Source organism: Sander lucioperca, chromosome 1 (genome assembly GCF_008315115.2).
Source record: "Sander lucioperca isolate FBNREF2018 chromosome 1, SLUC_FBN_1.2, whole genome shotgun sequence".
NCBI lineage: Eukaryota > Metazoa > Chordata > Actinopteri > Perciformes > Percidae > Sander > Sander lucioperca.
In genome coordinates, this window is record NC_050173.1 from 35,045,609 (window position 1) to 35,062,949 (window position 17,341).

Below are 17,341 nucleotides of genomic sequence, written 5' to 3' on the forward strand. Positions count from 1 at the left end.
ACAGAGGCCAAGCATCCAGCCTCTTCACTGTAAACATAGACCACAAAAACACTATTTCTATTTCTCTCTTCTGTAAAGCACTTAGTAACTACTCTGCCACATATATCTAGACTAACACCCCCCCCCCCATGTGTTTCCCGGAAGCTGTTCTAAACTTGATAAGGTCACTGCGATCAGGGGTTGTGATTCAGTTTGTGGTCAAAGGTTAAACTCTATGGCAGTTTGCTCTTCCATTTTTTGATGGTGTGAGACCTTTGACCTCCTTTTCTTTCACGCTGCTGTGCATTTTGGGATTTCTACATACCAGCAGTGTAAAAGATAGTAATAAGTAACACATTTCGGTATTTTGTTTTTATTTATTCATGCTGAGAAACTCCAGTTGTGAATTTACTCACATTGTGTGTTACACTAGTGATGTGATGCTTAGTGATGCCCTTTAACTTTATATTTGGTTGGCCTTTTGGAACTCAAGTTAGTCTTTATCAAGCATCTTTTTTTTCTTCTCCCCCACAAATTGATTCATTGAGCTCAGCAGGAGCCTGGAAGAAAAAAAACATTTTCCTTATCCCTGTTGAGATTGGATATCGATTTCGTACCTGCCTGCTCCACAACACCACTATCTCCCCCAGTAGGAAGCCTCCCGGCCTATGATAGAAAGTACGGAGTCATCCTGAGTCACAGAAAATCATCTGCAGACACACAGTGGAAGCTGAACAGTTGGTGCCCATTAAGGGTTTATTTAAGAGTGAAAAAAGAGAGAGAAAAGGCAAATCTGCTGTATAAAAAGATACCACAGTAGGTTAGTAGCCTTCTTTTAGCAAATCAAACTTGAGCTTTTGTGTGGCGCTGTATCACTCTGAGCCTTCTTCCAGTTTATTCTTATTACAGTTCATCACAGATGCGGTAATAATGACAATTATCTATTGATAATTCAGTGGTTTTAAAAGTAATTTTCTTGAAAAGGACAATCCGATAATAAAGACGGGACTGGTGTCATCTGTGTTTGAGAGGTGCTTCCGCAGTGTGTTCATGTCACATAGAGAGAGGTGCACAGCCACCAGGTGCTGACATCTGACACAAGAACAATAGAGGCACATTCAGACTCAAGGGCTTGTGTGATGAGGGCACCTTTAAAACCATTTGCCCTGTTGGCCTTCAGATGAAACCTTATCTGGCTAGCTAGTCCGAGGAAGATCAAAACTCCACAGGTAGTGTTGAGAGCAACAGTGTATGACTTTTTATAGCTTCACGCTGAAAGCCAAATGCATTAAAATTCAGCTTGCAGCACTGAAAAAGTCTTCATTCTGAACTTTTCTTATTCGCTCGCAGGCGCCTTTGGGAGGACTGTTGGAAGTCAATCAGTTGGGGAGCTGTGTTGACAGTGCTCAGTTTGAGAGACATAATGTACGGGCTGCTGTGTGAGAGTCTTCACGACTTCATCAAGGAGTCGTACGGAGATGATGTGTGGAAGCTGGTCAGAGAAAGAGCAGATGTCAGGTTGCACTCTTTTGTCACCCACCAGGTAGGTCTGAGTTTCTGAAACAAATACAATAATTCTGTATGTAAGCATTGACTAGTATTTATAAAAAAAATTGTGAGGAATGTGCTGTCTATGTCAACCTGTCTGCAGTTTTTGTCACTCACTGTCTGCTTTTGTCTGAAGCTCCATAGTCCTGATGTCAAAAGAAATATTTTGATTTGCCGAGGTCTATATGTGTGTGTGTCTGCAGGTGTATAGTGAGAGTGTCATTCCCCGTATTGCAAAGGCAGCCAGTGGAGTGACAGGCACACCTTACAATGAGCTGATGAACTCATGGGGTGTCTACTTCCTTGGCTTTGTTGGGAAGTACGGCTATGACAGGATCCTCAAGGTGATAAAAGATCTCAGACTTGTCAGTACTGTGTTGTCTTTTGGTAGATGTGTGAGAAAATTATTAAATACCCAGTGATCTGAGTATCCTTAAAACTGCTATTGTGCCAATGAAAGGTTGTGGTTTTTGAATCTTTTCTTTTCTTAGTGTCTCATGTATCTGACTGTGTCTTATTATTGAAGAAGGAATATGTAACTCATGTACAAATCAGTCAAGAATGGTCACTTGTATGGGCCAAGCTCCAAAAGTGCTCATCTTAAGTTTTAAATGGTTTGTCCTCACGCTCAAGCGAAAATACCTCTGATGGCATCTTCAGGGGGTTATTTTTCTCAGATTTTTCTCCAGGACCACAGACAACATTATTGCTTAGAGTAGTCCTCCCCATGACGAGTAAACTAAAATAAGTGGAGTGTCCCTTGAAAATTACTATAATAAGCCATTTAGAGCAACTATCTTAGACATGCTCTGTCACCCTCTGTCTCTGCCTACAGGTTCTGGGCCGTCATGTACGTGACTTTGTCAATGGCCTTGATAATCTCCATGAGTACCTGCGCTTCAGCTACCCTAAGGTGCAGCCTCCAACCTTCTTTTGCCAGGAGGAGTCAGCCACTGGAGTCACCCTCCACTACAGGTCTGAGACGAGGAGGGTGTGTGTGTGTGTGTGTGTGTGTGTGTGTGGGGGGGGTTTCAGAGGGTTGGGGGGGGAGCAAACAGAGAGAAAGTTGTGTGATTCATTTCCTTTAGACTGATATTGCATTTTCTACCTTTGTGTCTGGCAGGAGTAAGCGCAAAGGCTATCTGCACTACGCCATGGGTCAGCTAAGGCAGATGGGGAAACAGTTCTATGACACCGACATCCATGTGGAGGTGCTGTCTGAGCAGATGGTCGGAGACTACTCTCATGTCACCATGAGGTACACACACACACACACACACACACACACACACACACACACACACACATATATACGAAAAGCTTTTTTATACTCAGTGGTGAAAAGTACTCATGAACTGTAGCCTACATAAGTACAATAATAAGTACTTTACTTGAATATTTCCATTTTAAACTACTTCATAATTCTACCCCAACTACATTAAAGAGGGAAATATTGTAATTTTACCCCACTACATTTATTTGGCAGCTGCTGTTACTTTTCAGATTGAGATTTTACATTCAAAAAACAAACAAAAAACAAACATGAAACCAGGAGTTACCAATCTTTTTGTCTTGTGACCCCTTACAAAAAAGCAGTGTCCAGTTGGGCTTCCTTGTCACGTTTCAGTTGTCAGTTCCACCAAAGAGACATTTCTCTCTCCGATGGCTTCATTTGAATAACTTTTCAAGGCCTAAAGAGATAAATATCTAAAGAAAATTGCAAAGATTAAAGAAACATCCAAAACATACAAACGTGTGTGGCAGAATGTTGTTTTTTCTTCTTTCTTACACCATTAATCTGTACTTTTACTTGAGTGAAATTTTGAATGCAGTAATTTTATTTGTAACTGAGTATTTTCACTTTGTTGTATTGGTAGGATCGTAATACTTTTTCCACCACAGTTTATACTTAACTTTAAACTTTAGAAAACATATTGATCTGTATGTCTGTGCAGGCTGAACTTTGACAACTCAGCCTACCGCTACATCATGAAGGAGGATGAGGAAGAGCAGGAGATTTTGCCCATTACCTCAGACTTCTTCTTTGAGGTCTTTCCCTTTAACATCGTCTTCAGACAGGTAACTCCTTTTAGTTCAATTCCTAAACTCACCTCATGAATGACATGAAGCGTTAAACGTATGAACAATCCCTGTAATTCTTTGATTCTTTAGGACATGGTGGTGCATAACGTTGGCTCAGGCCTGGCGACAGTCTTCCCTGATCTGGATGGGAAGAAGATCAATGATGCCTTCTTGCTGGCTCGCCCCCTAGTGGAGTTCACCTGGAACATGGTAAAACATCACTTTATGTCCCTGTTTCAGACAGGGACAATTTTAATGTTTCCAGCCAATTCAGGTCCAACTTTAGCGATACAAACAACAATGTATCAGCTTTTAACAGAGTGCTGATGAGTGCTGAGAGTACTGATTTAGTCATCTGTATACAGATCATCTCCCACCCCAACAACCTGTTTGAGATCATGTCCAAGGAGCCTGTGAAGAGAGAGAGGAACCTTCACAACCGAGTCCAGAGTAAGCGTGGGATCCATGCAAACAATCACAGGGGTGTGTGTCTGGTGGGCGAGGACTCGCAGGCTTGTAGACAGATCAATTTCACTGCAGTCAGTTGTGAAAGACACGCTCAATTTAAGGTTTATTAAATAAATACATTTATTTATGAAATGAAATAAAAAGAGGAGGTGTGCAGTTAACAATTGCTGAATTGAAGTTGAGAGTTTAGGAAGTTCAGAGAAATTGAATTGTTTGATGTCTTGATTCAACTTTAATTGATTGAATTTATTGGAACTGATCCCAGCCAGATTTCACGGGTGGAGGGTTTGAACATGAATGTTTACCGGCTCTGACAGCTACCCTGTTTTTCCACAGATTCTGACTATGAAAATGCCAATCGCACTGCTGACGTAGACGTAGAGCTCATGGCTTTCCAGTCCATCATTGGAGATGATTATAAAGGTTCTGTTATCTAAAACGACTACACTTGAGCATACAGACTACATCTAGCCTGGCTGAAAATGACAGAATCAATCAATCAACTATATTTGTCACATGTAATCATTTAAGGTACAATTCCAGCAGTGGCCTTGTTTAGGATCCTACTGGCCTGAGGGTAGACGCTTCTCCTGAGCCTCTCAGTGTTGGCCTTCTTGTATCTGGTAGCTTCTACCCGACCTCAACATGGTGAAAAGCCTTTTACCCGGGTGGTTTTTATCTTTAATGATTCTCCTAGCGTTTTTCTTGCAATGCCTGGTTTATATATACCCTTTAGGCAGGGTAGGGCAGCGCCTCAGCCAAACGAACCACTCTCTGCAGGGTCTTGCGGTCGTGTTCGGTGCTGTTTCCGTACCAGGCAGTGATGTTCCCCGTCAGGATGCTCTTGATGGTGCAGGAGTAGAAATTCCTCAGTATTTAAGGGGATACCTGGAATTTCCTCAGCGATTCAGGTGAAACAGTCTCTGGCTTGCCTTTCTCACCACTGAGTCAGTATTCAGCGCCCAGGTCAGACCCTAGGTGACGTGGACACCAAGATACTTGAAGTTGTCCACCCTCTCCACCAAGGGCCCGTTGATATTAAGGGGGATGTAGTTCCTTCCATGCTTCTTCCCAAAGTCCACTATCAGATCCTCAGTCTTGCTTACGTATATGAATTGGTTAACCCTATTAAAGACACATAGTTACATAGTTTGACATAAGCTAACACTAAAGAGTGGCTAGCTCCAGCTTCATATTGAACATACAGATTTGAGAGTGGTATCGATCTTCTCATCTAGCTGTTAGCGAGAAAGCGAATAAGCATATTTCCCAAATAGTTGAACTATTCTAAATTGACCGATAGTAAACTGTCAAATCCATTAGGATGACATTGTTAACACAGTGCAGTTATTATCTACTGCTGATATTTAAAACACCTCTCTCATTGTTTGTCTTGTTGGCATTTAATCATGCTCCATCCTTTTAGACGGTAACAGCGCTAATGCAATGGAGAGCTGGGGAGATGGGAGCCGCTGCCTAAAACTAAAAGGACAAATGAGATATATGCCAGAGTGGGAGTCCATCATCTTCCTGGGAACCCCTGTGTAAGGCCCCACCACACACACACACACACACACACACACACACACACACACACACACACACACACACACACATAGACAGATCTTTATTAAAACACTGCAGTTCTAAAGTAAATTATTCTAAAAAGCAGCAAGAGCTAAACTTAATTACGAGGCTGGAAATAAAAGGCTGGGCAGTGAATCAAATCAGAAGCCCATTCTAACAGCACTTACCATGCATGAAATGAGCTGCTAATTAGCTTGTAATCAGACAGTGCAGCTCTTGTGGGCCTAATGGGAACCCATTTGCAACTGAGAGTGTTTTCTACAGAGTACATTACCAAAACATCTCCCTCCTCTTCTCAAACATTTTGTTTTGCAAGCAAATGCCCTTATGCCTGTATTGAGGAAACTACTGAAACGTTAAATGCCACATCACACTGCTTACATTGTTTATACTGTAGGAAACTGAAAATAATATCTCTCACAATTACTGTCTTTTAATCGCCTTATTTTTATAGATACTGCTATTGTTATTTTCAAATAGATTCTGTTACCGTTTAGTGCATATTATTAGCACCATCGTTGTTGTCATTTGTCCTTTATTTTTCTCCTTAACTGTCTGTTTGTGTGTCTAGGATGGAGAGTTTGAGTGCTATGTTTAGGACCGGCCTGTACATCAATGACCTAAGCATGCATGACTCCAGCAGAGACCTGGTGCTGGCGGGCACGCAGCAGTCAGAGGAGCTGAAGAGAGCTCTCATACAGGTTCACTCTGCCAACGTGCAGCTGCATTTTTTATGTGTGATCAGCTCCCTTGCCACTCTGCATTATGCAAAGTTGCTCTGAAGCCTTTCTTTCAGTCTGGCAGCCCCAGATCACCCACCGCCTGCAGACCTGAGGTGAAAGAAATAGATACAAACTTACATTGTGCTTCTGTCTAATTTCACATTGTGAGCGCAGGAGCAAAAGAAGTCCAGTAAGCTGGAGGAGAGCATGAAGATGTTGGACTATGAGATGAAGAAGACTGATGACCTCCTGTACAGAATGATTCCCAAGCCAGTGGCTAAAAGACTGCGCAAAGGAGAGCCGGCTGTGAACACTTGTGAGGTCAGGATTGTTGATAGTGCCATATAGGCCTAATGTATATGCCACTATGATTTAACACCTTAAGTACCAAACACAACAGAAGCAACAGTTTCAGTGTTTCAACTTTTGCTGCTCTCTGAAACAATAGCGTAACATTTTGGGAAATGCACCCATCCACTAGAGACTCTTAAAGCCTGGAAAGAGGTGGAAATGGAAACTTAGGACAGAGCCAGGCTACTGTTTTCTCCTGCTTCTGGTCTTTGTGCTATACTAAGCTGAAATTTGTAGCTGGATATTCATCCTACAGATGAATGAGACGTATATAGACACATCATACTTCTCAAATAACTCTTTGTCACTCACATTCATGCACCACTTCAAACTTTGGCACGCACATGCACACGCACACGCGCGCACACACACACACACACACACACACACACACACACACACACACACACACACACACACACACTTCCTTCCTGATGGTGCATAACTGTTCTCTTAATACATCCATGTGCATAGCAGCTTGGACACAAACCTTGGCTTATGAATGCCTGCCTCACCTCTGTGTGTGTGTGTGTGTGTGTGTGTGTGTGTGTGTGTGTGTGTGTGTGTAAGCTTATCAACTCTCTTACCTCTTTTCTCCCAGGTGTTCCCAGATGTGACCATTCTTTTCAGCGATGTTGTGGGATTTACTCGCATTTGCAGCCACATCACTCCAATGCAGGTGGTCTCGATGCTCAACACCATGTACACACTGTTTGACACGCTCAGCGAGAAGCACCGCGTCTTCAAGGTTTGTGTGTGATTTTCCCTCTGTTTAATACACTTTCTCCAGAAGTGCTGCTGTGTGAAAGCTGCTGTTCTTGTCTTCTCTAGGTTGAGACTATTGGAGATGCCTACATGGTGGTAGCTGGGGCTCCAGAGAAGACAAAGTATCACGCTCACAACATCTGTGACATGGCCCTGGACATGGTGCGCTCAATAGATCACCTGAAAGACCCCTCTAATGGCAACCACATACAGATTCGTGTTGGTGGGTAAAACGTGTGTGGACCTGTGTGTGTTTGTGTCCGTGTTTGACTGAGTGACCTAAACTGTTGTTCTGGTTGCAGGGATCCACTCTGGGATGGTGGTGGCAGGTGTGGTGGGACATAAGATGCCACGTTACGGTCTGCACGGTGACACAGTTCACACCGCATCTGCCATGGAGAGCAATGGAAAGGTAGGGAAGCTAAGTCAATACTTTTTACTGTATATATGATAACTAAACTAACAGTTTCATTGTGATTTTGTTTGTCTGGTCTTCCTTTATCTCATTCAGGAGATGCACATTCAGCTCAGCAGCGCCACCTACGAGCACCTGAAAGGAAGTCACTTTATTTTTGAAAGGAGGGGCACCATTACCATCAAGGTTAGGGGTCTAAACTGTTTCCACAGCAACTACACTCATCACCACATTAACTGCATTCACTCAGACACTGTGACAACATGTAATTGATATGATTTGCTGTCGAACATGTAATTAACACACTGTGAACTGTGTGAACGTCCCCACATAAAGGTAAATACATGTTATCTGTACATTATACACAACCTACCTGAAACTGAACATTGAGGCTGCAATCTATGTTAATGGAATATTTGTGTATCAGGAATCAGACATAATAAACATTTCTGAATCTTAGAAATACATGGAATAATAATAACTCACAGTGTTTTGGCTCTGGGGAGTCAGCACACTTAATATTCAGAGCTGGTGATTGCAGCTTGCTTGTTGATTTGCCAGTCTATTTTATCACTGGGTCTGACTTTGAGGCTGTACATGTAGTTATAATGCCAGCAAAGTGACTCCCAAAGGTTTCTCAGGCAGCTGATTACAGGCGCCAATCTCAAGAAAAGCGTGACAAATGTTTCATCCGGGAATTCTGATTTTGATGATGATGATTCTGCCATTTTACTCCCCTCCATAACAGAAATTTTACCTTTGAGCATATGTATTTTAATATTTGTGTAATCTTACTTTTTTCTTCTCTTTGTCCATTTTAAGGGGAATGTTGAAATTGAGACCTACTGGCTGAAAGGAAAGAGGGACAAAGACGGAAACGCTCAGGCGGCGTGTCCTCAGTTTGAGAACCAGACCATCAGTAAGGCCAACATCTCAGGCCCTGAGGCCACAGGAAATAAGGAGGGACTGGTAAGAAATTCAACTAAGACACCCTTGAATGGTTTACACTCTCATTTGCTTCATTGCCACCATCATAATCTCCGATTCCCTGAGTCTCCTTCTGTCTTTGCCCCCAGGTTTCCCCACTAGCGGCAGGGCGGGACGAGGATGATGTCAAGTCTACTCGCTCTCATCGTATCAAGATGGAAATTTCAGGCCATTCTCTAAAGGGGTCGATGGAGTTGTGCCGTGTGGAGAAGATGTCTGTTCATAAGGTGAGAATGAATATCTGGTGCAATGCAAAGTGCCACGACCTTTATTGACTTTGATTTAACTACGAACTTCAAATTACTTTCTTTTCATCAATTCCCGTCACTATTATTCTCTTCCTATTAGCGCTGTTTTACACTTGCTACAATTGGTGTGACTATAATAAGGGACTGTTCCTTCCCCAGGCCCACTATAAGGATGCTTTGCAGGACGGCCTCCAGGACGCTCACCTGGGACTGGACTCACCTGAGTCTGACGGCAGAGACTGCATCATGGAGTCCCCTGACAGCTCTTGTGACTCCCGCTGCTCTAAGAGTGCCACATGCTCCGTGTCATGAGCCAAACAGACGCCAGCTGATGCTATAGCCAGTAATTCATTTGTATTACTGTTTCTAAAGCGCTTTTTGTACCACTCATTAACTGTTAGGCCAAATGCCAGATAGGAATGCTGTTTTTGCTGTTATTTTGGCATTCTTGTGGTGATACCATGACAGTCTCTTTAATGATGTATTGTTAGTATACATGGCCTAATATGTAATGCTTGAAATTTCTAGTGGCCTAGAGTATTGTTATGTTGCACAGCAAAATCATCATTGCTTAGTTATCTTTGATAATACAGAAATAAATCAGTTATTATTGTTACATTTACACTTAGATCAGTTTTAGTGGGCAGACACTTACACATACCTCACATCAGTCACCTCAAAGCAATTGCCACTAAAATGTTGCTGTGTCACTGCCACGCGGTTCAGCTGGACACAAGCTCAGTAATTTCCTGTTTGTTCTGCTGCACCTTGTAGATTTGACATCTTATTTCATCCTTTCAAGGAAGCCCTCTGTATCTCTCCTCCATCCCTCTCCTTCATCCTGCATGTCTGGATTTATTGTTCTATAACAGTCTCCTGAAATACACAGCCACGGCACAATGTAAACACTTGTCAGCTCAGTGAAAATAAAGCGAGATGCCTGCTGAGCCGTGTGCGGATCCGTTTGTTATTGTTTGTCTTGTCACTCAAAGGCCTGGCATTCAGACTTACATTTGAATTTATTTTACATGTTTTTATTGAACACATTTCTCCATGGATATGTGTATACATGGATATGTTTTTATTGTGTGTATGTGTGCTCACGTGACATGCATGCATGTGTTAAACTCCAGCAAGAAAACCAAGGAACACAATCCTTTTATGTCATTGTATTTTTATTTTCAAAATGCATCACACCTGTATTGTTGGTGATGAGTATTTGAAAACCCTGCTCCTGCTCAATTATCAATCAAATGCAGGAACAAATCATTATCAAATCAATGTCATGCCTTGGTTTATGGAAGGTGTAGTTACTCTCTGCCTTTATGGTGCTGGGACACATTCATACATGTTACTAGAACAAGAATAGTGTAACCCCAACAAAAATACATTGATAGATGGTAAATCAATTATCCTGGTCCGGTGTCCCAGTCAGACAACGTTCCCCACTGACTGGTTATCAGAGGAACTGGACTTATAGGTGGCGTCCTCACGTTCAAGGCTGCATCTCTTGGTCATGTGCGAACCTTTAGGCGTTGAACCAATGGAGCAATGGAAGCAGAAGGTGTAGAAGAAGGTGAGCAGGAGCAGAAAGCATACAACACAAAAAATTACAACAATCAGGATGTTGTGCACTTGCATGTGCACCTCCTCCAATGGGAGCCGTGTGGTGGTGGTGGTGGTGGTCAGGAAGCTGGAGTTCGTCGGGGTGGCATTGAAACTGGGTGGAGGAGGCTTCATGGAGGGCAGGTGGGCGACTTCCGGCATGATGGGAAGCCTTAATGACCTGGGGATACTTTGTTGCAGCTTTAGGGAGAAAAACATCTTTTAGTTTGGTTTACACATCCACAGATGAACATACAATCATTGTAATTCAAGCAGAGTTCTTTATGTCTAATGATAAATCGATCTGCCGAAAACAACAGATTAGAACAATTTCATACAAAATGATTGCCCAAAATTTGGATGGTTATATAAGTTGCAAATGCTTATAATGATTAGTTAATGATTAATATGTGGTTTATAAAGCATCAAATTAAATTCTTTCTTAAATCTTTTTATGGCAATCTATAAAATATATGATTATTTGTGCACTGATTATATCTGAATAATGTTTATAGATGCTTTACAAAGTATTTATTACCCATTCATTATTAAGGTATTAAAATCATTAGTTGCAGCCATCCAAATAATGTTTATTGACGGTTTACAAACAATTTCTTAAAGGTTTACAATCAGTAAATCAGTTGGTAATCATTAACAAATACTTAATGTCATATCACATGTTATAATGAGTTTAACAATAAACTGTTAAAATGACATAAATTATAGCATCACTAATAATTAGTAAACATTATTAATTACCATTTCCTTGTTTGTTCCCAGTAAAATAACTAATAGGTTTAATTAACTATCTATCAATGTACCATTTAATAGTGAAGTGTTACCAAATTACATTATTGATTTTAGCAAAATAACTTCCTTCTCACAGACAACGGAACACAGAGTGTCTTCTGTTCGTACCTGGAATGTGTTGTTGTCCAGTCTCTCTGAGTGAGCAGGCTTTCTTTTGATGAGCAGAGCTTGGGAAAATGAAAGAAATGGAGGACAAGAGGGGGAGGGCTGGACTGAAGAAGAGAAGTGGCTGTTAGACCATGAATAACAGGGAGGGTTGCCATGGCAACACCATATATTATAGAAAAATAATTTACATGATATTCTTCTGAAGCTGTGCAAGAATAAAAGTAACTGCTCGAGCTTTGGAACAAAACTAGTGTAATTAGACTGTGTCAAATCCCTTATTTGTAAAGAGCGAAGTCCTCTCGTCAGCCCTGAGATTAATCTGGCTCTCTAATACTGCCACCTGTTGGTAAACCAAGCAGCACTGAACAACACACTGCAGTAGGCAGACTCATCTTCCCACCAGCCCAGCTACTGTGCCGTCTTTCAAACAGCCATAATGATGCTTTAGTGCAAGTTGTAATTGGTCCTGCACCCCCTGTTGTGCTCGCTCAACAGGAGTTGATGACAAAAAATGTTTTAGGACTTGCACCAAATTTTAGTTGCCATGGAGATGACTCAATATTCACTCATTTTAACCAAGTAAACCAGAGAGCTAATTTTGTATCTTTTTTCAAAACCACTCATAAATACCATACAAAAGAAAAAACAAAATATTCATTAGCATAAGTTCAGGATACAGAACAAAGCCCGCAAGCTAATGTGATTTTAGAGTGCTTTCAGATGGTTAATTACAACTCCAGACAATAGAAACAAAGGATCCATTAAATCCAACTGCAGCTGAGTAGAGCCAAAATGGCTGAATAGAGGACTTAGCCTACACCAAGGTCAGTCTAAAGGACAAATATGTGAAGAAAGACCACAGGGCTGTGTGGCCCTTGAAGTCTGGGGGTGGGTTTTGACCGCTGTCGTCCCAGAGGAGATGAACTGTTTGTGGGTAAAGACTGAGGAAGTCATCTGAAATCAATGATCTCTTTATCGCAGATCGCAGAACAGAAGATGAAAAAGGATTTTACCTCAAAGTTGCTCACACAAAGTAGACTGAATTGAATTTTGTTTCTGCTGGGAGAACAACACAGTGTTCACAGCTGGACATTAGATGTGTCATATGGCCAACTACCTCTGTGAAGAGGGATCCAGACAGCTCCAACATTGCAGCAAGAGAGACCGCATGCTACGTAATAGTAAATTTGCATATAAAACAAACATTTTGAAAAAGTCTCTCCGATGCAAATTAGTCAGCCTCTCTGTGTGTAATTTCCTGCACTGTTTGCTCTGCTGTGCCTTGGAGATTTGATATCTTGTTCTGTCATGCGAGTGTATAATTGGCTTGATGGTGTTTTAAGCCCCCAACATCTCCTTCCAGGCAGTGCTGCGACCGTTGACTTCAAGGCATCTAACCCTAACCTTAACCCTAACCCTAACCATAACCATTGCCTAATCCTAGTGCCTTCCAGGCAGCGCTGCCTGGAAGGAGATGTTGGGGGCTTAAAACACTGGTAAATGTATAATTGTGAACTCTCTTCTCTCGCTTTTCCAATTACTCTCTCTCTCACAGTACAATGTTGACAGCTGAGCAGGAGTGGATCGGCTTGTTACTCATGGAAGCATTGACATTTACAGTCACATTCACATGTTTTCTGTCTTTCACCATTTATATGTTATTGTTTGTGCATGTATTTTTTTGGTGAATTTGATTACTGATGGCTGCATACAATTTGAAAACATGAAAACAAAATAGCAGAAATTACTAATTATTTTATTGTCAAAAACCTCAAAACACATACTTTACACTCCCACTGAACTGGATGTAAAAAGCGCCAACAGTTCTACATGGCTACACACTCAGCTTGGTTTTCCCAGCATACAGATTCACCAGATACGGATCCTCGGGATAAGGGGACAAAACATAAATTTTTAGGAAATAACAATGATTAATAAGTACCTAATTCACTTATTGTAGCTAAAATATGTATCTATAATCTTCAAATAAGCTACTTTTGGGAAATATTCATAAAAATGACAAAAATTGTAAAAACAAAATTATCATTCAAATATGTGAGGGGAGCGGGGCCTGTCATAGGTGAGGTGTGTTGATATTAAATGAAGTGAAATATTTCTTTAATCCCTTAATACGATGGTTCTCTGTTTGACTCTGGTCAGTGTTGTTTGCCGTTGGTTCACTTCTTCTTATTCACAATATTGTTGCAAATCCAGTTCATGCCATCCTGTCAGGGAAATTAAAATAAAACTAAATCAGTTTCATAGTTTTGAAGACAGAATATAGTCAAAACCATCAAACTAAGCAAGTCATAGTTGACTGATTTTCACTACAATATTGTACAGCAGGAAGGAGCACTTTTATATAGTTAATTAGGTTCCATCTGAGGGGAAATCAATAAATCAAGGTTGGGACTGCGTCTGACCTGAACTCCCTCCCCAGACACAGCTGAGCAGGCCTGAATCTGCCACTCACGGTCCCGGTACGTATGCAGGTTGAGTCCCTCAGCGATCTCACTGGCCGGTGACGCTGTGGCCAGATCCTGCTTATTGGCAAAGATGAGCACTGGAACGCCTTTTAGAGTGTCCTCGTCAATCAGCTCGGACAGCTCCTGCACATACGCACACATACCATTTTTGTATGTTATTGACTTATTGACTTTAATTTAATAAATGTAATAAACTAGTTTTGCTATGGTTCTTGTCAGAATGTATTTGCATGCAAATGACATCAAGCTCACCAGTCCCGTCTCCTCAAACCGCTTCTTGTCTGCACTGTCAATAACATAAATCTGTAAGAACAAACATATTACAATAAAATTAGCGTAAACACAAAAAAATTCATGGATGGAAAGTTTTTTTTATTTTTGGCCTAAACACTTGGTGACTCATTTAGGATACAGCTGCTCCTGTACAGCAGCCAAAAAGTCAGTGCTAATTGAAAACAGAAGATAGACTTGTCAACCTTTCAAAAATGTTCCACGTTAAGAGTTTTACTAACAAGTTCCATTCATCAAGATACAATTAAAGTGCTTAATTTATGCATATATATGATACTTTAATGTCATGGATTTGTATTGCTTTACATGGTTTTTGTGGTGTATTTTCAGTGTGGACCCCAGGGTGACTAGCAACCACTTTGCAAACTCTAATGGGGATCCAAATACAGAATAAAGTAAATGTCTCCCAGGGGGGAAAAAATGAATTGATTTGAATTAAGTTTAGTCACTCACCAACAGATCTGTGTTGTCCAGGTACTTTTTCCAGAAGGTCCTGATCTTCCTCTGTCCTCCAATGTCCCAAACATTAAGTTTCATGCCATGAGAGGCAACACTCTTTATGTTGAAGCCCTGAAGTGAAACGCAAAGCTGGAGTCAGCGTACTGCACATCAATGCCTTCAATTTAACACAGTTCCCGTACGCAGCACCTAGAAAGCCTCGCAAATGATTATGAAGCAATTCATTAAGCGCAACGTACTCGAGCACAGGTGTGTGTATTAAATGAATTACTGTTTGGTAACTCTGTATTGTAACCCTGTTACATATCAGCAGGAGAGCATGTGCTATGATCACTGTGCTAATCCGCAGCCGTTTTTCATAACCCAGCTCCTTTCTGTTACAGTCGGCGAGGTTGTATAACAACTTTATCCTCCTGAGGGCCAGCTGAGGAGAAAATCTGAGGATAAGACGTGAAGGATCAAGTGCAGTATATGTGTTTAAGTGTCAAGTCTTGTTTAGCTTTGTGGTGACTTGTCATGCTGGACTGCATCCTATCTGCCTAGTATCTGATGAGCCGTCACACTCGTCCAAGACCCGGCAGTACATCTGCTCTATGTCTTGTGCTCTATGTCTTGTGTAATGCAAGGGTATTAGATAATCATATTAGAGATTAGGTAAAAGAGGGTGAAAAAAAGACCTCACCGCAACGTTAGGATCGTCTTAAAAAATAAGTTGAGAGCATGCAAATCAGGAAGGTAATTTCCTGCTGAAATGTTATTTAACATACAATATAACAGGATGATGTGACATCCTTATATCATTATTTTACTGATTGGTGGTAGAAGCATGTGTTATGCAAGACCCATAACTTCATTTTAAAGCGTGTCAGAAAAGCAAAGGTCATTGGAATCCCATTACTTTGAGCGACACTGGTCTCACAAGATTAGATATAATCTCCCTGTCTTTAATAATGTTGGGTTACAGTGCCATGAAAATACCAAATATTGTTTGAAAAACTTTATTCAAACAAGAGAAATCCATCATTGTATCACTGTTTTTCAGTGACAGCGTCCAAATTGTCTTTAAAGAGTGGTAACTTGTTGATTAACAAAACATTTAGGCTATATTTCTGGCAGATGCCCTGCTTATCTAAAATACACTTAATGATGAGCATCAGGTGTTAAAAAGTGGCTCAGCTGTTCACGGTAAGATGAATCAATTAAAATAAGGCCACAAAATCATCATCTGCAAGCGTATCAGTCAGTGGCGCTTCTTGCTTTATTATGCCATACAGTAAATAACTTTCCTTAAGGTCATGATGTGTGTGTGTGAGTTTTAACACTTTCCCTCACCTGTGTTGGTGTGATGGTGTTCACATCCTCAGAGGCGAGGCTCTTCAGCAGGGTTGTCTTGCCGGCGTTGTCCAACCCCAGAAGCACTATCCTGACCTCCTGCTCTGTGGATCCCTTCAGTTTCTCGATCACAGAGAGTAAGCCCTGCATGTAGGGAGGAGGATGGGATGTGGAAGAATAGGGCAAAAAAAATAAACGTATTGCAGCATTTAGAGCATCCCTAGTATTTGTTTAGTATTCTGATTTGAGGTCAAAGCTCCCCGTACATACAGCACTGTTGACAACACATGCATGCCCAACTAGCTCCACCCATCCACCAATCTCCAGCCCAGTAAGAATTAATCTGTTGCTTCATTTAGAAAAGCAACGGTCTTGATTAGGGCTCCATTCATATAATGGAGCACTGTTTAATGTGATTAGTCTGAAGCAATGATGCGCAATCGCAGACTGCCACACTGCTGACAAAAGAGGCGCTGTAGCTTTAAATATTTCCTTCCAAGTGTCAGGTACTACAGTGTATGTGTGATTATGGGTACATCAAATAGTATTGGAGGTTCAATTTAGATGTAACATTATTATATCAACACTTTTTGACTAAAATGAGCAATTTAGATAATCCAACCTTCACATCGGAGCTGCATCTAAACAGCTACTAAATAATGTAAAATAAATATTGGTACACACTTTTGAAAACCAAAAACACCTGTAAATAGTTTTTAGTTTTCAAAAGGTTCACATTTGGTTTTATAAATCCTGTTCCTCCAGATCAGGTCACTTACCTTTTGAGCTTCTCCCATGGTGGCGTGTTTCCTGTGGCTTGGCTGGAGGGCTGCAGCTACATTCTCCAGTGAAGCCCACACAGGTGAGTTAGCTATCCAGGTCACCCAGGTTAGCTATCCCGAAAAGGTACCAGCAGCCTCTGTCTTTTCCCTGTTCCTTCTCTGTAAACTTGAGTGGGTTAAGTGCTATGTGTGTATGTTAAAGTAATGTCTACCTGGGCATCAATTGCTCCTCACTGTCGCCGTGGAGTAAGCAAGCAAGCAAGCAGGAAGAGGGGGAGGGTGGATGGGACTGGGATTAGGAGGCCAGAATTAGCCC

General features: G+C 41.3%; 2 protein-coding genes across 3 annotated transcripts; one reads left to right on the forward strand and one right to left on the reverse strand.

Moving 5' to 3' along the window:
- Nucleotides 1-1,093: 1,093 nt before the first annotated feature.
- Nucleotides 1,094-10,099, forward strand: LOC116064310 (soluble guanylate cyclase 88E-like). Of its 2 annotated transcripts, XM_031319427.2 has the most exons (19): nucleotides 1,094-1,208; nucleotides 1,330-1,522; nucleotides 1,731-1,871; nucleotides 2,363-2,502; nucleotides 2,651-2,785; nucleotides 3,483-3,606; nucleotides 3,700-3,819; nucleotides 3,975-4,059; nucleotides 4,414-4,500; nucleotides 5,504-5,621; nucleotides 6,236-6,365; nucleotides 6,561-6,707; nucleotides 7,339-7,485; nucleotides 7,569-7,725; nucleotides 7,805-7,914; nucleotides 8,014-8,103; nucleotides 8,740-8,886; nucleotides 8,994-9,131; nucleotides 9,312-10,099. In XM_031319427.2, the coding sequence occupies exons 2-19, from the start codon at nucleotides 1,403-1,405 to the stop codon at nucleotides 9,462-9,464; spliced, it is 2,289 nt and encodes a 762-aa protein (XP_031175287.1). In that variant the 5' UTR covers nucleotides 1,094-1,208; nucleotides 1,330-1,402; the 3' UTR covers nucleotides 9,465-10,099. The 2 variants fall into 2 exon arrangements, with proteins under 2 accessions (XP_031175287.1, XP_031175286.1); XM_031319426.2 differs by lacking the exon at nucleotides 1,094-1,208 and having other exon boundaries at nucleotides 1,216-1,522.
- Nucleotides 10,100-13,410: 3,311 nt separating this feature from the next.
- Nucleotides 13,411-17,303, reverse strand: arl3l1 (ADP ribosylation factor like GTPase 3, like 1). Its single transcript, XM_031319513.2, has 6 exons — nucleotides 17,023-17,303; nucleotides 16,244-16,387; nucleotides 14,906-15,022; nucleotides 14,414-14,464; nucleotides 14,099-14,284; nucleotides 13,411-13,900 (listed from the first exon to the last, which is right to left on the reverse strand). The coding sequence occupies exons 1-6, from the start codon at nucleotides 17,038-17,040 to the stop codon at nucleotides 13,853-13,855; spliced, it is 564 nt and encodes a 187-aa protein (XP_031175373.1). The 5' UTR covers nucleotides 17,041-17,303; the 3' UTR covers nucleotides 13,411-13,852.
- Between the last annotated feature and the right edge of the window lie 38 nt (nucleotides 17,304-17,341).